This window comes from Acomys minous, assembly GCF_964271855.1.
Source record: "Acomys minous genome assembly, chromosome: 15".
NCBI lineage: Eukaryota > Metazoa > Chordata > Mammalia > Rodentia > Muridae > Acomys > Acomys minous.
This window is the reverse complement of record NC_140497.1, coordinates 6,152,116-6,170,970: the sequence shown is the minus strand read 5'-3', so window position 1 is coordinate 6,170,970 and position 18,855 is coordinate 6,152,116. Positions and strand designations below refer to the sequence as shown.

Here is an 18,855-nt window from a genome sequence, read left to right as displayed (position 1 = left end):
CTTTGGAGTAATACCCACCATTATTATGGAGACTTAGAGGTTTTGGAAATGCTGCATAGTTATCCAGAAAAAAACTAAATATCACTTAGTTAAGGAGCTGGAGATGGCTCTGTGGTTTAAGAAGACTGTCTGTTCTCAGGGAGACTAGGCATCCTTTTCTGGCCTCTGCGGGCACTGCATACACCTTGTGAAAAAGCACGCATGCAGACAAAACACCCACACATACAATCATCTAAGGAACAACTTCTTGAACAATCTGAATGATTCAAGTCAGTGTAGCAAAAAGAGAACATGATAATTTCTCACAGTGTCCACACTGTATGTGGCAGGGACACTGGGCAAGTCCTGCTTCTCTCTGTCCAAATGGCAGTGTGTGTGTAAGGTGAAGCTCACGAGAGTGCTCCCTCATCAAATGGACTACCCTCACGATGACCAACCATCTACAGCTATGTTCACTGTGGAAGAATGTCACTTAACAAACCAGCAGGAAGGCTGTGACTCCTGTAAGCAGGCACCACAGCACACAGCCCAGCGCCATCAAACACTCAAGCCAGGAGCATGCCAGTGTCTCCGAAAGACAGGATGAGACACATGCTGGTCTTGGGTGAATGCCCTCAGTCCCTAGGGCTCTTCAACAAACTGGTCCTGGGTGGACATGCATTGGCCACAAGCCATGTGCTCTGAGCTGTCTATCTACACCACAAACTCTCCACATCTGCCAAGGATAAAACGTGGACCCCAAGGGTGAGACCCCCACACACTGTTGGCAGCACATGCCATTCCTCTAGGCCTGGAATGCCAAACCTTAGGAGTGGGACAGAGGCACAGTGGTGAAGGTAGGCCCCAGTACCTCACTTCCTGCACACTGAATTGTGACTTGAGACATGTAGGTAACACTGCCCAGAGTCTTTATGTCATCCCCCTCCCAGCTCCGGATGGGCTCCGTCAGAATCTGCAGCTCCAGCTCTTTCCTTTTTCGTACTTCTTGACACTGGGCCTGTGGAACACAGAGCACAAATATTTTCAGAGACGGAAGCTTCCAGCATCATGCTCTCATTGCACTGCTTTCACTTGCATACTTTATGCTGGTCTGGATCAGCTGACTGACCTGCTTCACTGTAAGAGTGTGTGCAATTGAGCCGAGGAGGAAGACGCACACACACTCTCACTCCTTAAGCTTTCCAGGCAGCTCTGCCAGTCTCAGGACAAGCAAGAACAGTGGGCCGGAAGAACACTTCCTTCCAGCAGCATCCGTGCCTGCCAGAGGGGAAGCCCAGAGGGGGAAGGAGCATGCGCTACACATAGGACATGTATTGAAATCACAGCTGGACACCACGACAAGTTGAGGACCTGTGTCCTGGGTGTCGCTCAGGAGCCCAGGCCTCACAGGTGAGGAGTCAAAAGGCCTCACAGCACCTACAGCACAAAGCACCCTGTGACAGCACCTACAGCACAAAGCACCCTGTGTCCTCTCTGAGTTTCCATCATCACAGCTCTGCTCGGGGAGAGCTGGCTGGCCCTGGAATGCCGCAGCAGGCCCTCTACTTCACTCACTGTCGCTGCACTCAAGTCACGATCACTGGCTTACTGCGTCACTTCTCCAGTGAGTGTTAATCTAACATGCATTTGTCATGACGGTGTCTGAGAAAACATAATAAGCCCAATCACTTACTGACAGGTTTTTGAAGGCGGTCATAGATTTTTGAATATCTTGTCTATCCGGATGATAATCCTTCGGATAAAAGAGAGACAGGATTAGCACTCACATTGAAAGCACCATGGAGAGCAGCCAAAAACCTTGGATACCACTCAGCCATAGCTTCTCAGCATTAGGGACTGCTAATGCTGAGATCATTTAAGGGATCATATCATGGTGCCAAAAGACTTGAGGAAAATTAATTTGCAACAAAACTGCCAAGAACGGTCAGCAAGCTACAGTGTTCTGTCAGTAAACCCTAGTGAGAGCAGGGTCACACGCTTGCTTACTGCTAGCTCTTGGCTGTTCTTCCCCAGAGGGCAGAGCTGCACAGCATGAAGATGGTCCACAGCAGACCCCAGACTAGGGTAGGCAGGGCCAGAAGCCTGTGAGCTCGGACGCTGCTACCCAGGCTGTGATGAACGCCCCACCATCCCTGCAGCTCGGGCTACTGCTGCTCTAAAGAAGCGCTGGCAGGACATCCAACACTACTTGAACCTTACACTTTGCAGCTTTTTGGCGCCCTTGGTGGGCAGATGGGCACACACGGAAACATAAAGACAGATACTTCCTTGTAGGGCCAGAACAGGAGAAAACCTCCGTGGTTAACCAAGGCTCTCTGAAAACCATTAAGTTATAAAGTCTGAATGAGCTTTGGGTCGTTTCACTGACAAGAGGTCTGACAAGGATGGCTCGGGGCCCTCAGGTCAGGGAGCAGCTGCACCTCCATGTGTCTCTCCAGCTCCTTCAGCAGCGTGGGGTACTTGTCCAGGCGCATGAAGGGCTTGCTCAGGCCAGTGGTCAGCACCAGGATCCCAGGGCTGCTGGCACCTTTTGTCTCCATGAACTCTCCCAAATCCTCACTGGGCAGCAGGGGCAGAGTGGGAGAGAGAAGAGGTTCTGGTTAGGGACACAGGACACGGCTGTTCCTGGCCAACTGTGATGGCTGTAGCCTTACACACCAGGATGTGCTAGTTACCACACAATGTGACAAGTACCCAAATCCACACCCACCCCAAGTGCACGTCTTTAGATGTCATTGACAAAAGAGCCCTGGGCACAATGGCTTCATGGAGATCTTTACAAACGCTCAGAGGTAAGAGCTGCACTGGCATGCATGGAGCAGCACAATGGGACAGGGCCAGGTACGCAGGCTCTGGCGAGGGAGGAGCGATGTCACAGTATCGTGCCATCTCATCCCCACAGAATATGTAGTCAGTGGGGGCAGATGCATGTCCAAAATTCACAAAGCATTAAAAAGTCTTTAGCACTCGAGACTCCTTTTTCATAATAATTTTTACTGCGTGGTCAATGTCCTCTACGACAAGTCTCAGAAGACAAGCGTCACTCAGGGTCCTCGACTGAGGACAGCTTTTGCGCACAGCTCACCCAGTGGGTTTGTTTTAAGTTCGGAGTTCTGTAAGAACACGATCAATCTCCATACCCATGCACTCACCCTAAAGCACCTCGGGGTGAGCGAAGAAACGCCATTCAACCAACTTTGTCTGAAATGAGCAGCTGATGAGGTGCAGGCTCAGCAAACTGCCTTTCTAACACAGGGGTCTCCCTTTTCATAGGAACCACCCTAAGGGAAGATGAGTCCCAGCCACCACGGTACTCCAGGTTTGGTGAGCTGTCACAACAGTTACCACAGGGAACTCACAGCACCTGCTGCTCAGAACTCCTCAGAATGAAATGAAATTTATAAAGTGCGTGCATGGGGGCTACCCACAGCATTCTCTGGTGCCAGGAAAGATGTCCATAGCAAGGAAAGCATTGTTTCTTAAAGCCATAATCGAATAAAAACAACTCACTAAAGCTATTTTGACAGAACATCAGTTCTTTAGGCTTATTATTCATTCATTCAGGCCATTATATAGCCAAGGAAAAGAAGCACGACAGTGGAAAACATGTTCTTATAGGATAGCTTTTTTTTTTTTTTTTTTTTTAGTTTTTCGAGACAGGGTTTCTCTGTGTAGCCTTGGCTGTCCTGGACTCGCTTTGTAGGCCAGGTTGGCCTTGAACTCACAGCAATCTGTCTGCCTCTGTCTCCCAAGTGCTGGGATTAAAGGTGTGTACCACCACACCCAGCCATAGGATAATTTATTAAACTGTTCAGAACAGGTGGCCTCTAGGACCACGTGTCTACTATCACACAACAAAGGAAAGGTGACCTTAGATAGAATTCTAGACAGCTCAGGGGCAGAATTCTTCTGACACCTAAGAAGACAAAACAAGCTGAACCCAGGGCTTGTATGCTCCAGGCAAGCCCTCCCACCAATCAACTACAGCCCAGCTTGCACAAGCAATGCTTTCAGAATAAACTACCTTACTCAGGCACCCATGCACGGTGGTGGCTCACCAGCCGGCAGAGCTAGAGGGAAGCAAGCAAGGCTGCCAGCCCAGTACCTCAGTACAGAAAGCACTGCTGAGGAAGTGATCAGACACGAAGAGCTCATGGCTTGAAGCACCGACTTACGTCTCAGGAGAGGGATGGGGTCCGTGGGGGGCTGAGGGGGAACCCTCAGAGCTCAGGGACCTCAGGAGGGCACACAAACACCACATCCTGCTGGCTGCTGGCTGAAGGCCCACACCCAGTCGCTCCAGGTTGTTCAGAGCAGGTCCTAAGGTCCCCACCCACATTCAGAATGCCACGTTGAGCAGGCAACCGGGACATTCCCCACATAACACCTCATCTGTGCTCTCCTCCTGGTTATTTTGAGATGTTGCGTTTGAGACAGGACTCAAATAGTCACTGGGTAATAGCAGAGTGGAGGTGAAGTGCACTGAGCACAGGCTTCTCTCGGCAGCTCTGCTACTTTAACTGCCTCCTTCCCCAGACACTAGGCTCTGCTAGGACTGTCCACCGGGCCACTCTGTTCTCACTCCACCCTGTAGGGTCAGGTTCACACTCCACAGTGTGTGTGCGCACACGTGTGCGGCATTCACTCTCTTTAGCTCCCTTTTTACTACATCAATACCGAACGAATATTTAGAGACGCAAACAGCAGCTGTGTTCTGATTTTGTAAGAGTCCATAACTTCTAAGCTCAAGGAGTCAATTAAAGTAACTAACAGTAGCTTCATGCTAAAGAGACTGACCCAGTCCCATGCCAGGAAGAAAGGAGCAGACTGCAGTGTGCCCAGGTGCTGGCTTCCACTTCCCCTGGCTGTGAAGCGCTCCCGCCCCCTTCCCTGCACAGTTCTCCAAGGCTCCTGCTTCCACTCAGAGCTGCAAGTGTTAAACACGGAGTCAGCCACACTGTGGTCCTTGCACACCTGAGCGCACCAGGTGTTAAACATGGAGTCAGCCACAATGTGGTCCTTGCACACCTGAGCACACCAGGTGTTAAACTAAGAGTCAGCCACATTGTGGTCCTTCACACCTGAGCACATCAGGAGCAGGAAATGCCCAAGTCACTTACTCTTCTTACCAAAGTCAGACAACAAAGCAGTACCCTTCTGAGAACAATGCATGCATGGTCCTCCAATGCTCATCCCAACCCTATGACTAGGGACTCTGCTGCGTCTCTGGAAGGCAGGCAGGCAGGCAGGCCAGCTCACCCAAAGTTTCACTAGCTTTAGAGCAATGTTCAGTTCAGAATGCACTGCCATGGCTGAGATAGAAAGCACAGTGACAGGTGCCCAGATGTGATGGACACTTTTCCATCAATAGCTTTGGACAACACTGACCTGCTGCTTATAAAAGAAAGCACATAATAATAAAGTTGGCCTGTCAGTAAAAATGCTGTGCCTCTTTTAGCATCAGAAACTGCTGTGAAAACTGCTGTGAGCTCGACAGACATTTGCTCAGTCACCTGGCCTGACACCAGTTCTCAATCCCCAGCACTCATCATAATGGGACTCCCCAAAACACCTGAGACAGCCCAGTGATCTCACCCAACTCAAAGGAAACAGCTGGTGCCTTAGAAAGCAAGTGAAACTCTGCATATTGATTTTGTTTTGGGTTGAAAGGCTCAGGCTAATGAATGGTCTGCAACTGAGTGCTCTACCTGCAAACAGGCCTCACCTCAAACAGTCACTTCTCTCACAGCTGCCCAACACTCTGAAGTGGCTTACAGCAACTTCCTCTACACTTACCAGCTCTCCTCCAAGTTCTCCACCAAAGAAAAGGTCTCAGACTAAAGAAAGCTCAGACGGACCCTCTTTTGTTCGGGTGTGTGGTGCGTGCGTGCGTGCGTGCGTGCGTGCATGCGCACGCACGTGTGTGTGTCAGAGACACAGATAGACACGTACGTCTGCACCTGTGTGTGTGTGTGTGTGTGTGTGTGTGTGTGTCATAGACACAGATAGACAGACACGTATGTCTGCATCTGCAGGCACACATTAACTAGCCAGGGGAGAATGCTGGGTATCCTGCTCCACCGCTCTCCTCCACAGCCTTATGACACAGGTTATTTCATCTAAAGCCAATCTAGCAGGCAGCAAGCTCCTGGCTCAGCAGTGGGATTCCACATGTGGCCATGTTCAATATTTTTGTTTTTTAGATTTATTTATTTATTTATATACAGTGTTCTGCCTCTGCCAGAAGAGGGCATCAGATCACATTATAGATGGTTGTGAGCCACCATGTGGTTGTTGGGAACTGAACTCAGAACCTCTAGAAGAGCAGTCAGTGCTCTTAACCTCTGAGCCATCTCTCCAGCCCTCATGCTCAGGGGGTCCAAACTCAAGTTCTTATGCTGTACAGCAGGCACTGTTCCCCAGTGAACCATCCTTCCAGGAATGACCATGGCCCCACAGGCTCACAGGGAGCAGCATTGCTAGAGGTGTGTCCCTGTGAGAGTGGGTGTGGCCTTGTTGGAAAAAATGTGGGTAGGGTGGGCTTTGAGGGTTCAGAAGCTCAAGCCAGCCCCAGTGTCACTGTCTCTTCCTGCTGCCTGAGGGTGCACACACAGGCCTCTCAGCTGCCTCTCCAGCATCGTGTTTGTCTGCACCACCGCGCCACCCACCATGATGGTGACGGGTCAAACTTCTCAACTGTAAGCCAACCCCAATTAAATGTTTTCCTCTGTAAGAGTTGCTGTGGTCCTGATGTCTCTTCACAGTGACAGAAGTTTGGACTAAGACACACACACAGCTCTCCCAGCATTCATTTTGATGTCAGTTGGTATTTGGTGGTACCCCCGTTTAGTCTGAACCCTGCTCCATGCGGTCTCTGAAGGTACAGAGCTGCCCCCCTCCCTTCTGGCTGAGAGTCTCAGCCAACAGACCTGTGCTCTGTGAGGACGCTCACAGCAGATGGGTGGTTGGCACAGTAAGCGAGGTACAGGGTCCTCATCTGCGGCATCAGGCTCAGGAAGCAGCCACCGACTCTCTGTTGGGCCTCAGGAGACCTGTGGGCGTGAGGAAGACAGACAGCATCACACAGGAGAGCAGACCTGGCTGCCCGTGGGCCCACTCCTTGCAGTGTCCAGACGGCCAGGTCTGACATGCCAAGGTGACTGACCAACCTAGCCAAATCCATGCTCTCTGTGTGGTGAGGTAACTGTGTGTCCTGAAGCCTCAAATGCTGTGCACAAAGTCAGAAATTACAATGGCTGTCTAGCTGGAAGTTATCAAACATGGCTGCCTAACTGGACATTTTCTACCCATGTAGCAGTGAAGGTAGGACAAGTATAAGCATTAAAGACGGGTTTCACTGCAGGTGCCAGGGGTCACTGCAGGTGACAGGTTTCACTGCAGGTGCCAGGAGCTAGAGACAAGCCAGCTCTTCCCACCTCCAGGCAGCAGCCATGGGTCACAGAGCTTAGAGTCAAGAACAAAGGAGCAGCCAGCTGGACCCCTGGAGATGAAGAGTAGACAGCAGGTGGTTGAGACCGGGCCTGTCAATCAGCGGGGCACAAGTGGGCCAGACTCACGTGTCCTTAAGAGCTTGAGGTGCTTTGCCTATCTCCCCTGATTGTAGGCCTAGGACAGGACATCACGCTACAAACAGGGAGCCTGAGAAGATACCCCACCTCCCCTGTACCCGCAGTAGTCCACGTCCACTGATTCTTAGCACAATGAAAGGAAAGAGGACTTGCTGCTCCCTGGAGACTCTGGCCCAGAGAAAATAGGACCAGAGCTACTGACAACAGAACTCGTCAACAGAGCCAACTCAACGAGTCTGGACCCATAGTCCTCACTGCTAAAGCATTCTTTGTGTGCTAGTCTCAACTGTGAGCAGCGGTGCTGGCCAGTTTCCTACCAACTTAACTCAAGCTAGAAGCATCAGAGAGAGCGAGCCTCAACTGACAAAATGCCTCTGTAGGGACTGGGCTATAGGAAGCCTATGGAGCACATCCTTAAATAGTGATTGACGGGAGAGGGCCCAGCCCACTGTGGGTGCTGTCACTCCTGGGCTAGTGCCCTGGGTTCTATAAGAAAGCAGGCTGAGCAGCCATGAGGAGCAAGCCAGTAAGCAGCAGCCTCCATGGCCTCTGCATCAGCTCCTGCCTCCAGGTTCCTGCCTGATTTTAATTCCTGTCTAGGCTTCCCGTAAGCCAAATAAACCCTTTCCTCCCCAAGATGCTTTTGGTCACAGTGTTTCATGGCAGCAACAGAAACCCTGACTACAGCAGGCAGGGAACTAACTAGGCAAGGGAGACTAACAATAACCCCCACCCCGCCCACACCAAAGCAAAGGAACTAACAAGATGACAGTGCTAAAAGGAAGGCAGACTAAATAGTGTTCAGAAAGCATAAAAATACTTGAGTTATAACTTGCTCCTGAGAAAAGAAACAAAGATACTGCATCTAGGAATTAAATGGCTGACACCATCCATGAGTATCTGTGGCACAGGGCTGGGCTCCAGGGCACTTTCTTAATTAGGGGTTGATGTGGGAAAGCTAGTGTACCTTGGTCAGCTGGCCTGCCTTCTATGCTGGAGAACTCCATGACCTCACTCCCTGCCTGGCTTAGCTGGGTCTCTGATGCTGTGAACAACAGCATGTAGGAAGGAAGGGCACGGGCAGGGCATGAGGTAGACACCCTCAGGCTCTGAGGTCTACTCCCTGCAGTGCAGATGAGCAACAGCAGAAAGCAACAGCAGGAAAAAAGGTAGCAGAATGAAGTTCTAGAGAGTTCCCAGAATAGAAAGCAGTCTAAATGAGGCACGGTGGCGAAGACTTTAATCCCAGCACTCGAGAGGCAGAGGCAGGTGGATCTCTGTAAATTCGAGGCCAGCCTGGTCTACAAAGTGAGTCCAGAACAGCCAAGACTACACAGAGAAACCCTGTCTCAAAAAACCAGGCCCTCCACCACTGGGGCTGGGTATCTTACTTAAGGTCCCTGCAGGAAGAGAGGAGACAGCACACTTTACAACAGTCTGCTCCCAGACAGTCCTGGCTCTACTGGATGGTGGGGCACAGCAGGCATGTTTGTAATCTTACTTTTGCTAGCCATCCATCAGTTATTTGGATGAGGTTGGGCTGTGCTATGCTCCAGGACCAGCCAACAGCATACTTGCCAGCCTGCCTCAGGACAAAAGCAGCTCTAATAGGACGTGGGACCTTATCCCAAATCCCTGCCTTGCCTTTAGGTAGCAGCACCAAGGTCTCTTTGGAGCCTGAGGCTACACTCACAAAGGAAACTGAGGCAGAAGGAGCACCCACAAAAGGTGTGTCTGCGCTACAGAGAAAATCAACACCAACCAGCTGCCTCATCAAGAACTTCTCTCAAAGTTTTTCGATGTTAGTTTTATGTGTATGGGTGTTTTGCTGGCATGGGTGTCTCTGCGCCTCATGGGTGCCTGTGCAGACCAAAAAGGTGCTGGATGCCTGGAACTGGCTGTGAGCTGCCACGTGGGAAGCGGCTGCAGGAGCAGCCAGTGTGATTAACTCCAGACCCTGGTCTCCAAATTTAAGCAAACAAAAACAGCCTGTATTCTGCAAGAACAAGAGTCTACGTGCTGTGAAACCTTTTACTATTAGCAGACATATAGTTGTTACCACACTAAATATGTTAGCTCAGTAACATATCCCAAAAATAAACAAATTTGAGATTCTGTTTTAACAGAATGTAAGATGTTTTTCATAATAAAATACAAGGAAATCCAAATTCATAAATGTTTCACTTGGAACCTTTTAAGACACAATAAAGATTCTCAGAATTCAGTTTAACAATGGTCTTACACTTGCGTACATGTGTGTGGGCACACAGCCCTCGTGGAGAGGTTGATGGACAGTTTGTGAGTCAGTTCTCTCCTCCTGCCATGTAGGTCCTGGGGACAGCACTCTAGTCTTTAGGCTTGGTGGCAGGCATTCCTACCCTCTGAGCTACATCTCTGGACCTAGAAGTCCCTTTCCTATAGAAGCAATGGATAAGCCATGATGCACATTCTCATGCCAGTGTCACAGGTACTGAATGACAAACTCTCCCACAGGAATATGGGGAATTACAAGGAAGGAATTCTTCAACTGAAACAATCTGTTAAAGGAAGGCTTCAGCACAAACACTTTCTAAGAGACTCGGCCACCAAGACTGAGGGACTGAGGGGGAGGGGCATCTTCTCAGAGTCAATCAGTACCTCCCACTATGGGGGGAGAGGGAGGCCACTGGCTTTGCATTCTAGTCCAGTTTTATCTTAGTCCCCACCCCCTCCATAGGTCGGCACTGAGGTTAGTGCCTGGCACATGTTGGGAACTCAATAAGTAAAGGGCATATGTGAAAAACAGCCCTGTGTGGTTACTTATGAAAGCCCTCGGCATGCTGCCACGTATCTACGTTTTGCCAGCTCTTTGCAAGCCAGAGCAGCACAGAGCTGGAAGACCACCTGGGAAAAGGCCACAGTACGTGGGATGTAACAAGTTCAGCCATAGTCACCTCAACCTCCTGATGGCCACGCTGCTGTCCTCAACCGTCAGCTTAAACCATCACTCTCTTAAAGACTTTCCCTGTCTAAAACACCTGTCGTTAAAAACCAGCCAGTCTACTTCACAGCTTTTACTACAAAACTTTACCCAAAATAAAAAATAACCTAGCTTGTATATTCAGAACTGTTAATTCTAAAATTATGTTAAACTTGATGCTTTCAATACCAACTAAACACATATGAACTTGTGAGCACTCCGCAGTTTACTTACTTCGTACATTCTTCTAAGGACTGTACAAGCACTTGCTGGAAGGAAGATATTTCCTCTAGATTTCCCATTAAATATGAAGTGTTTGCTGAACTCAACCTAAGGTCAAAACCAGAGAAGACTGTCAGTGGTGTGACTTCCTACCATGAAGCCTTACTGAGGGTCGTAACCTAATGACCACAATGCTGCACCCAGACGACCTGGTGCTCTTGACCTCCACCCACCCCTCCTTCCCCCCCCGCCCCCACAAATACAAGCACCGACTGAGGGGCACCAGTCCGCACACTCTCCAGCCCACTTACTTCTCGCTGGTCTGCAGTGGCCGCAGGTAGGTGGAGAGCACAGACTGCAGTTCCTTAGAGTACTCGTGCTCTGTTTCCAGGATGTTCTGTAGCACCTGCAGTAAGGATTCAGCAAGTGTCATCCACTCAGCAAGACAGATTCGACCAACTATAAAGTTTAGCAAGCTCATCGCCACTGCTTACATCACACTCTGCTGCCTGCAGGTTATACTAACGCATTACTGGCATTGCTCCTCTGTAGTTAACCACTAACCCTATGTAACAAGTTATTACAGTCAGAGATCTGACTTCTCCTTACAGAGAAGAGGTATGCCTAGGCTATGTGAGAGTACTTCCATCCTTGGACAAGCCAAGCAGGTCTACCTGAACTACAAAGAACAGACTGCAGACACTGCACCTACAGACAGTGTCTCTAAAATGCTATGTGGTGCAAAACCAGCTATCACCACGCACTGCACCAAGTCTAGTCTTAGAGTAGGAAACTAGACTACGTGACAGGGACCAGAGGAGCAGGGGACACACAGGCTCTGCGTTCTACCCTGAGTACAGGGCTGCACAGGTCAGCACACCTGCTGCTCATAGAACAAAAGAAAACCTGTTGGTTCTCGGATGCAGCTGAGCATCCCTAAACAAAACAACCCAACCCAAAGCTATCAACAACCTTAAGCTTTCTGAGCACTACCATGATGCTTTGGGGCTTAGACTTTGGACCATTTCAGAGTTTGGTTTAGGAATATTCAACCAGCGAAGTCTATGCAAAGCATCCCCAAGCTCCGAAGTCTGACAAAGCTCTGGATCTACTCACTTAGACAGTGGACACTTAACCTGAATGTAAGACAGATCTCAACTTAATGCATGAACTTTATTCTTGACCGAGTCTAAGACACTGAAGTAGAACTTGTGGGAAACAGGGACTTTCCTTAGACAACATGATGTCCTAGGTTACCCTAAGAACAACATGTATTCAAGAGGAAAGGCATGTATTATTCTCAAAGACAGCAGCAGTGATTATAAACTCTAAAATTAAAACCTTTCCAAATAGCTTAAGCTAGTATAATAAATTTAGCAAAAACTAGTGAACTACTAAGCACAAAGTACTCAACAGATTAAACAAACGCTTCCCACCAGCACCATGGGCACCTGACCAGGCAGGACATAAGGTGTGGCTTTGCCAAGGGCCAGGGGCCACAGGCACTAACAGCTGTCCTCACACCCAGCAGCTAACCCGGCACAGCAGTCTTTAATCCCTGAAAAACATCCTTTACTGTCACCTCAGCCACTCAGGAGGCCAAGACAAGTAATTACAAATATAAAGGCTGCTTGACCTCTCAGGCAAGTTCAAGGCTAGCATGAGCAACACGGGAAAATAGCAAAGAGAGCGAGAAAAGAGAGCAAAGAGAGAAGGGGCCAGGGTAGAGAGGAGAGGGAGGGAGAGGGACAGGGAGAGGGACAGGGAGAGGGACAGGGAGAGGGAAAGGGAGAAGGAGAGGGAGAAAGCGTGCACACACGTGAGAACTGGGAACACAGTCTCTGAGATCCAGACTCCGGACAGCTCCCCCGCCCACCCCAACACACACACACACACACACACACACACACACACACACACACACACACACACAGAGCTTCCTTTTCTAAGCAGTTAGCTCCTTCCATGCTGGACACCTGGTCAACAGCAGAGCCAAACAGTGACAGTAGATCCTTCTGTCACTGGCCCCACAGAGCAGCTCCAGGCCCACAAGGGCAGAGATCAGAGGTCCACAGGCCTCTCAACAGAGAGGGACGTCCCTTCCCACCCTTGCCAGCCCACCCACCAGAGAGCCAGGGATGTTTAACAAGGTCACACAGTGGGGGCTTTCTGAGCACTTCCTGCATGCTCTGTACTGCCTGCCTCACAAAGGCCACATCTGCCTCCTAACCCATCACAGAGACAGACTCAAGGACTGGTCAAAATGGCAACACTTTGGATTTTCTGACCATGATTTTTGATAATCTAAACCCAGCGTAAACACTTCCCTTCCTGTGCACCATCTGACTGCTCCTCAGTTCTGTACCATCTCTGTGAAGCTCTCAGGAGCCCTAAGTAGATGAAGCATCACAAGAAGCTCACACACTCAACCCAAGAGGAAACACCACAGGCTCTGTCTCCGCTCTTGCCCAACTCTGGCTTCATCCTGAATGGACTTATTCACAGGGACAGCTGGGAGACAGCCAAGAGGGGAGGGATCACGCAGGGAGCTCATTCCTTTGTGGGGAAATCTGGACGCTGCACCCTGGTTGACAATGTCCTCCTATGACACACTCACTGGACCCAAGTGTCAAGGGCCTGGTGACAGAAGCACACTGTGACTCCAGACCCTGCTCCAGTCACTTAAACCAACACGGTTCTCAAAAAGCAGCAGAAGAGGACGGCCACCACCAACCTTGGGTCTAAAGAGAAAAGGCTCGTCCCAGGACGTGCAGGAGGAGAAGCTCCGCAACGCTGCGGCGCGGAGAGGACGGGCAGCTGGAGACCTCAGCAGGGCCCACCCTCAGAAACCCAACAGACCCCTAAAGCGATGAGCAAAGAACAGCACTGCTAGAGAGCCACAGTGCAGAGACCCCAGGGCACAGCAGCCTTCCTGAGCTGCAGCCCTGAGCACACACAGATGCACACCAAGGCTCCCCAGAGAATGCCACAAACTGCCCACTGCCTGCAGAAGCAAGGTCACCACGCTGCTCCACTCCAGCTACCCAGCAGAGCCACACACTACTTTCAGACACCTACTGAAGACGATTCTGCAACGCTCCTCAGAAAACAAGGCAAGATACAGTGGTATCTGCACAGCACACAAAGCCACACACCCACTCACCTGCCTGCACCAGAGCCACCAACCCCTCACCTGGGAGCCTTATGTGCTTTTTGACCTGGGCACCCTCGTCACCCTTCTTGGCCTGAGTCTGCCAGGAATTAGCCTCACTTCTCCTCCTCTTTGTGCCTCACACACACGCTGGCTGCTGCAGGACCCCATGGGCCTCACCCCTGCGGCCACAGCTCCATCACACCATGACTAGGAACCCAGACTATAGCACAGTGTTCAGGAAAATGCAGACTTTGTGCTGAAGAAGGCCAAAGGAAAAACTCAGGCGGCATGGCTGGCTCTGAGTCACGAGACAGAGCTGTCCAGTCATACCACAGTGCCACACAGGAGGGGGGGCACCCTCAGCAGCCACATAGATGTCCCTAAGATCTTCTGCCATGAAACAAACCAACTCAAGAGGGACCAACTTCCACACTGTGGATACAGACACTTGCTTCCTGGAGGCAGGCAAAAGGAGCATGTGGCATCTCTGACTTGAGGTGCCCTGTGTGCCCCTTAGATGTAACTAATCTGTTGGGCTGGAGGCATGTTCAGTGACAGAATGCCTGCCCAGCATGTGCAAGGCCCTGGAAAAAAGCTCAAACGCCTATAAAATATGTGACTTATATGTAAGAACCACAAAAACCTCAGGTCATTGGTTCAAGACCGCCTCAAGACTACCATAAACTAATCCCTAACTTTAATGTTCACAGTACCACCCTATTTATGCACACAGGGCAAGTGAAAAATACCTTCTCTTAAGCAGCCTTCGGCTCTGCCAACCATGCCATGGAGTTGGTTCTGTGTGTTTGTGTGAGTGTGCATGTGTGTACATGTGTGCATGTGGAGCTTCTCAGCATGCCTGTGGGAGATTATCTTGATTGTGCTAAGGAGGTGTGTAGTGACAATTCTGGAATTTGTGGTTCTTTTAAAACACAGAAATATAATCCCAGGTGTGGGACGTGGGGCTGCTTCGGGCTGTCTGCAGCAGCTGACTAGGATTTGCCTGGTGCTCTAGCAGAGGCGTGGTTCTGCCAGCTGCAGAGGCTGTGTGATGTTTGGAATTCTCAGAACTTTTCAGAGGGTACATGAATGTGAGGGCCCCAAGAGGCAGGATCAGTACTCTCTCTCCTCACCCTCCTTCCTCCCCCTTCTCCCTCTCTCTCTCTCTCCCTCTCTCTCTAGTGATAGAGGTAAAACTGGGGGATAAAGGCTGGGAAAAAGAAGATCCCACAAGGTAGCAAAGACTAGCTACAGAGTGGGAAGGCCTATCCACTGTGGGCAGTGCTATCCCCCGAGCTACAATCCTAGGTGGCTAAGGAGGAGAAATGAGCTGAGCACAGGCATTCACTGCGCTTTCCCGAATGAGGGAAGCATGACCAGCTGCTTCTATCTCCTGCTTTCTGACTTCCCCACCAGAAACGACTGTGAAGCAGAATAAACCCCGCCTTCAGGTTGCTTCTGTCAGGTATTTTTACCACAAGAACAGGAAAAGAGACTAAAGCAGCATCTTGGTTTACACGTGCGTGCCCTTTAGTAGCTGGCAGACAAGTGCGCTTTACTGCGCGCCTCGTAGGGCGTGTGGTCCCACTGCAGTGCTCCTTCTCGAGGACTCTCCTAGGTTTGGGACAGACTTCCTTCCAAGTGTTGAAGAGTTACCAGATAAGGGGCGGAGAGCCGGTTCAGCGGTTACAAGCACTGGCTGCTCTTCCAGAGGACCTGGGCTCAATTCCCAGCACTCACACGGCAGCCCACAACTATCTGTAACTTTGGTTCAGGGGGATCTGACACCCTCATACATACATACATGCAAGTAAAACACCAATGAAAACAAAATAAAAACACATTATTTTAAAACACATTATTTTAAAAAAGGAAAATAACTTTTTAAAAGATTTATCAGACAAAAATGGGTGCAAACAATCCATGTCAAAATGGCAGCCTTCAGCCGGGTGTGGTGGCGCAGGCATTTAATCCCAGCACTCGGGAGGCAGAGGCAGGCAGATTGCTGTGAGTTCGAGGCCAGCCTGGTCTACAAAGTGAGTCCAGGACAGCCAAGGCTACACAGAGAAACCTTGTCCCGGAAAACAAAACAAAACAAAACCAGTAGTCTTCAGGAACACTCCCCTAACACACACTCCGCCTCTGTACTGTGCAGAGTGGGGCACTAGGTAAGTAGACTCAGACACAACTGTACTCCAACCCTGGCTACTGTCTGGGACTAGACAATTCAACCCAGCTGCTTGCTTCCTTCTTTATTTAAAAAAAAAAAAACAAAAACAAAAAAAGGAAGCCTACTAGGTTGTCACAATTCTGAGTTAGGGAGCAGGAAACGCTGCCTGCCCACCAGCTAGTACATCCCAGCCACCACGACTACCACTCAGAGCTTCTCGTTGAGGGACTTTTTAGTCAGGAGGGCCTCAGCATCCCCTGGGGTTAGGCACCCGCTAAACAATCAGTCCCTCACTATGCTGGGCTTCTGCTCACCTGAACCTGCAGCCTGTGTCACCCCGGCCCACATAAAGCGAGCAGCTACATAAGAACAACCAGGAGAAGCTCTGCTGGAGGAGCTGACAACTGCCCTACGGCCACAAAACTGTGTGCAGGACACCGAAGTGGGGCACTCCCAGGAGGGCCAGGAAGTCACACTGCAGGGCTCCCAAGGTCAGAGTGGGCAGAACTGCTTGGGAAGGAGTAGGAGGTGTGGCCTTGTTGGAGGTGTGTCACTGGGGGCAAGCTTTGCGGTTTCAGAAGACCATGCCAGTCAGCGTGTGCCTGCCCCTGGCCTCCCTCCCTCCTCCTCGGGATGAAATGTAAGCCCTCAGCGGTTGCTCCACCATCATGCCTGCCTGGCTGCCTGCCACTATGCTCCTCACCATGACAGTCACAGACCGAACCCTCTGGAACTGGGAACCCCAGGAAACATTCTCTAAGTTGCTCTGATCATGGTGTCTCTTCACAGAAATAGAAAAATAACTTAAGATATGAGATATAAAAAAAAAAAATTCTTGATCAAAGTGAAAGACAATCAGATGAAGCAAAACTGGGGCCAATGGCCCCTGCCACCAGCCTTTCTCTCCAGTGGTCCCTGCCACCAGCCTTTCTCTCCAGTGGTCCCTGTCACCAGCCTTTCTCTCCAGTGGTCCCTGCCACCAGCCTTTCTCTCCAGTGGTCCCTGTCACCAGCCTTTCTCTCCAGTGGTCCCTGTCACCAGCCTTTCTCTCCAGTGGTCCCTGCCACCAGCCTTTCTCTCCAGTGGTCCCTGTCACCAGCCTTTCTCTCCAGTGGTCCCTGTCACCAGCCTTTCTCTCCAGTGGTCCCTGCCACCAGCCTTTCTCTCCAGTGGTCCCTGCCACCAGCCTTTCTCTCCAGTGGTCCCTGCCACCAGCCTTTCTCTCCAGTGGTCCCTGTCACCAGCCTTTCTCTCCTTTTGCCTAGTGCTCAAGATGCTGCAGCGAGCAGAGGACAAGCCCAGTGCCATTCAGGAGCACAGGAGTGTCTCACAGCTTCCAAAGATATATGTCTGCCTCAGACATTTGTAGAATACAACTACTTCCTCCTGCCTGTCACCTGGAGTCTGTGTGAGTATGTCAAGGAGAAGCCACCCTGCACTCCTCCCACACTAGACATGGGCAGGCTCCCTCCTAAGTAAGGAGATCCCCCAGTGCTGAATAGGGCCACAGCCTAGACGCTCAGTGTCTCGGGAGCCCTAAGGGTGGAGCCAGCAGCTTCACTGTCAGGGTCCATCAAGTTCAGACAGACAGGTCCTGTCACACGCACGCCTCTTACTGCTTGCCCTGGTCACTGGACTAAGATCTCATGGGCATCCTCAGAAGTGACCAGGACACCTGCACGCAAACAGAATGTGATGGTGGCCTCAGCCGTCCATTCTGTTCTCAGAGTTTCTAAATGTGCTGCCTGGGGCCACGGGAACGTCTATGGCACTCTACCAAGCACCCTAAGGCCCACCACATTTTCACATTATAACGCCAATGATGAAATATTACCCTTGTGTTACAGGTCAAGTCACTGCTCAGACAGCCAGCAGCTCATCTCTGAGCCATCACGGGTGAGCAGCAAGGACAGTGAGAGCCAGCACGCCCCCCTTGCACTGCACCACAGCTGGACTGCTGTCATCAGTGCACCCAGTGGAGAGCTGAGTGCACACCATGGGGGAAAGTCCAGGTGTGGGAACCTGACCTAACAACTGACACCACTTAGCACGTCAGTCCAGCCCAAGCAGCTGAAGAGCAGCAGAGAGAGCGTGCAGACGCAAGGGCAGCGCAGGTAACCTGTCTTCACTGTTCAGAGAGTCTAGACCAGCGGTCCTCAGACGTCCTAACCTGTGACCCTTTAATGCAGCCCCCTCATGTTGTGGTGACCCCAACCATAAAAGTAGTTCATTGGTACTTCGTAACTGTTAATTTTGCTACTGTTATGAACCGTAATGTGTTTTTAATGATCATAGGTAACCCCTGAGAAAGGGTTGTTGGACTGTCAAAGGAGTCACAGCCCACAGACTGAGAGCCACTGGTCTAGGTGCTGCTGCTAAGTCCTTGTGTGTTAACAGACACAGACTCCTGGCAGCCTGAGGCATGTGAGCCCTTTCAGTCGTCACCTTTAGGCCTTCCAGTCACAGCACCACACGGTGACAAGAGGTGCGACAACCTCAACACACTAGACATGCACTCCCTCAGGTACACCAGCCCTGAGTATTTGCACAACTGCTTTCACACTCTACAGACACTGCGTGGCTGCCCTGCAGTACTCACCACATTGTAATAGCTCTTGTTAATGGCAGTCGTATCAAACCCTTTGGGAGGGCTCTTCAAGGTTCCTGATTTGGGTGACACAGGCTTCTCTGGAATTAGAAAATACAAGGATGCTTTACTGATCAAAGCCAAGGGAACAATCATACCAGGCCTACGCACCAA

At 50.6% G+C, this 18,855-nt stretch overlaps 1 protein-coding gene across 6 annotated transcripts in view; it reads right to left on the bottom strand.

Moving 5' to 3' along the window:
• Window positions 1–18,855, bottom strand: part of ARHGEF7 (Rho guanine nucleotide exchange factor 7) — a 114,126-nt gene that overhangs the window by 23,114 nt on the left and 72,157 nt on the right. For all 6 annotated transcript variants that reach the window (XR_014775038.1, XM_084759643.1, XM_084759645.1 and 3 more), the window contains 7 exons: window positions 18,694–18,782; window positions 11,082–11,176; window positions 10,783–10,878; window positions 6,930–7,052; window positions 2,421–2,559; window positions 1,673–1,732; window positions 851–997 (listed from right to left, as the gene is read on the bottom strand). Coding sequence is in view for 5 of the 6 variants with exons in the window: in XM_084759643.1 (XP_084615769.1) it covers window positions 851–997; window positions 1,673–1,732; window positions 2,421–2,559; window positions 6,930–7,052; window positions 10,783–10,878; window positions 11,082–11,176; window positions 18,694–18,782 (749 nt within the window). In the remaining variant the exon portion in view is untranslated. The remainder of the gene's footprint in view (window positions 1–850; window positions 998–1,672; window positions 1,733–2,420; window positions 2,560–6,929; window positions 7,053–10,782; window positions 10,879–11,081; window positions 11,177–18,693; window positions 18,783–18,855) is intronic.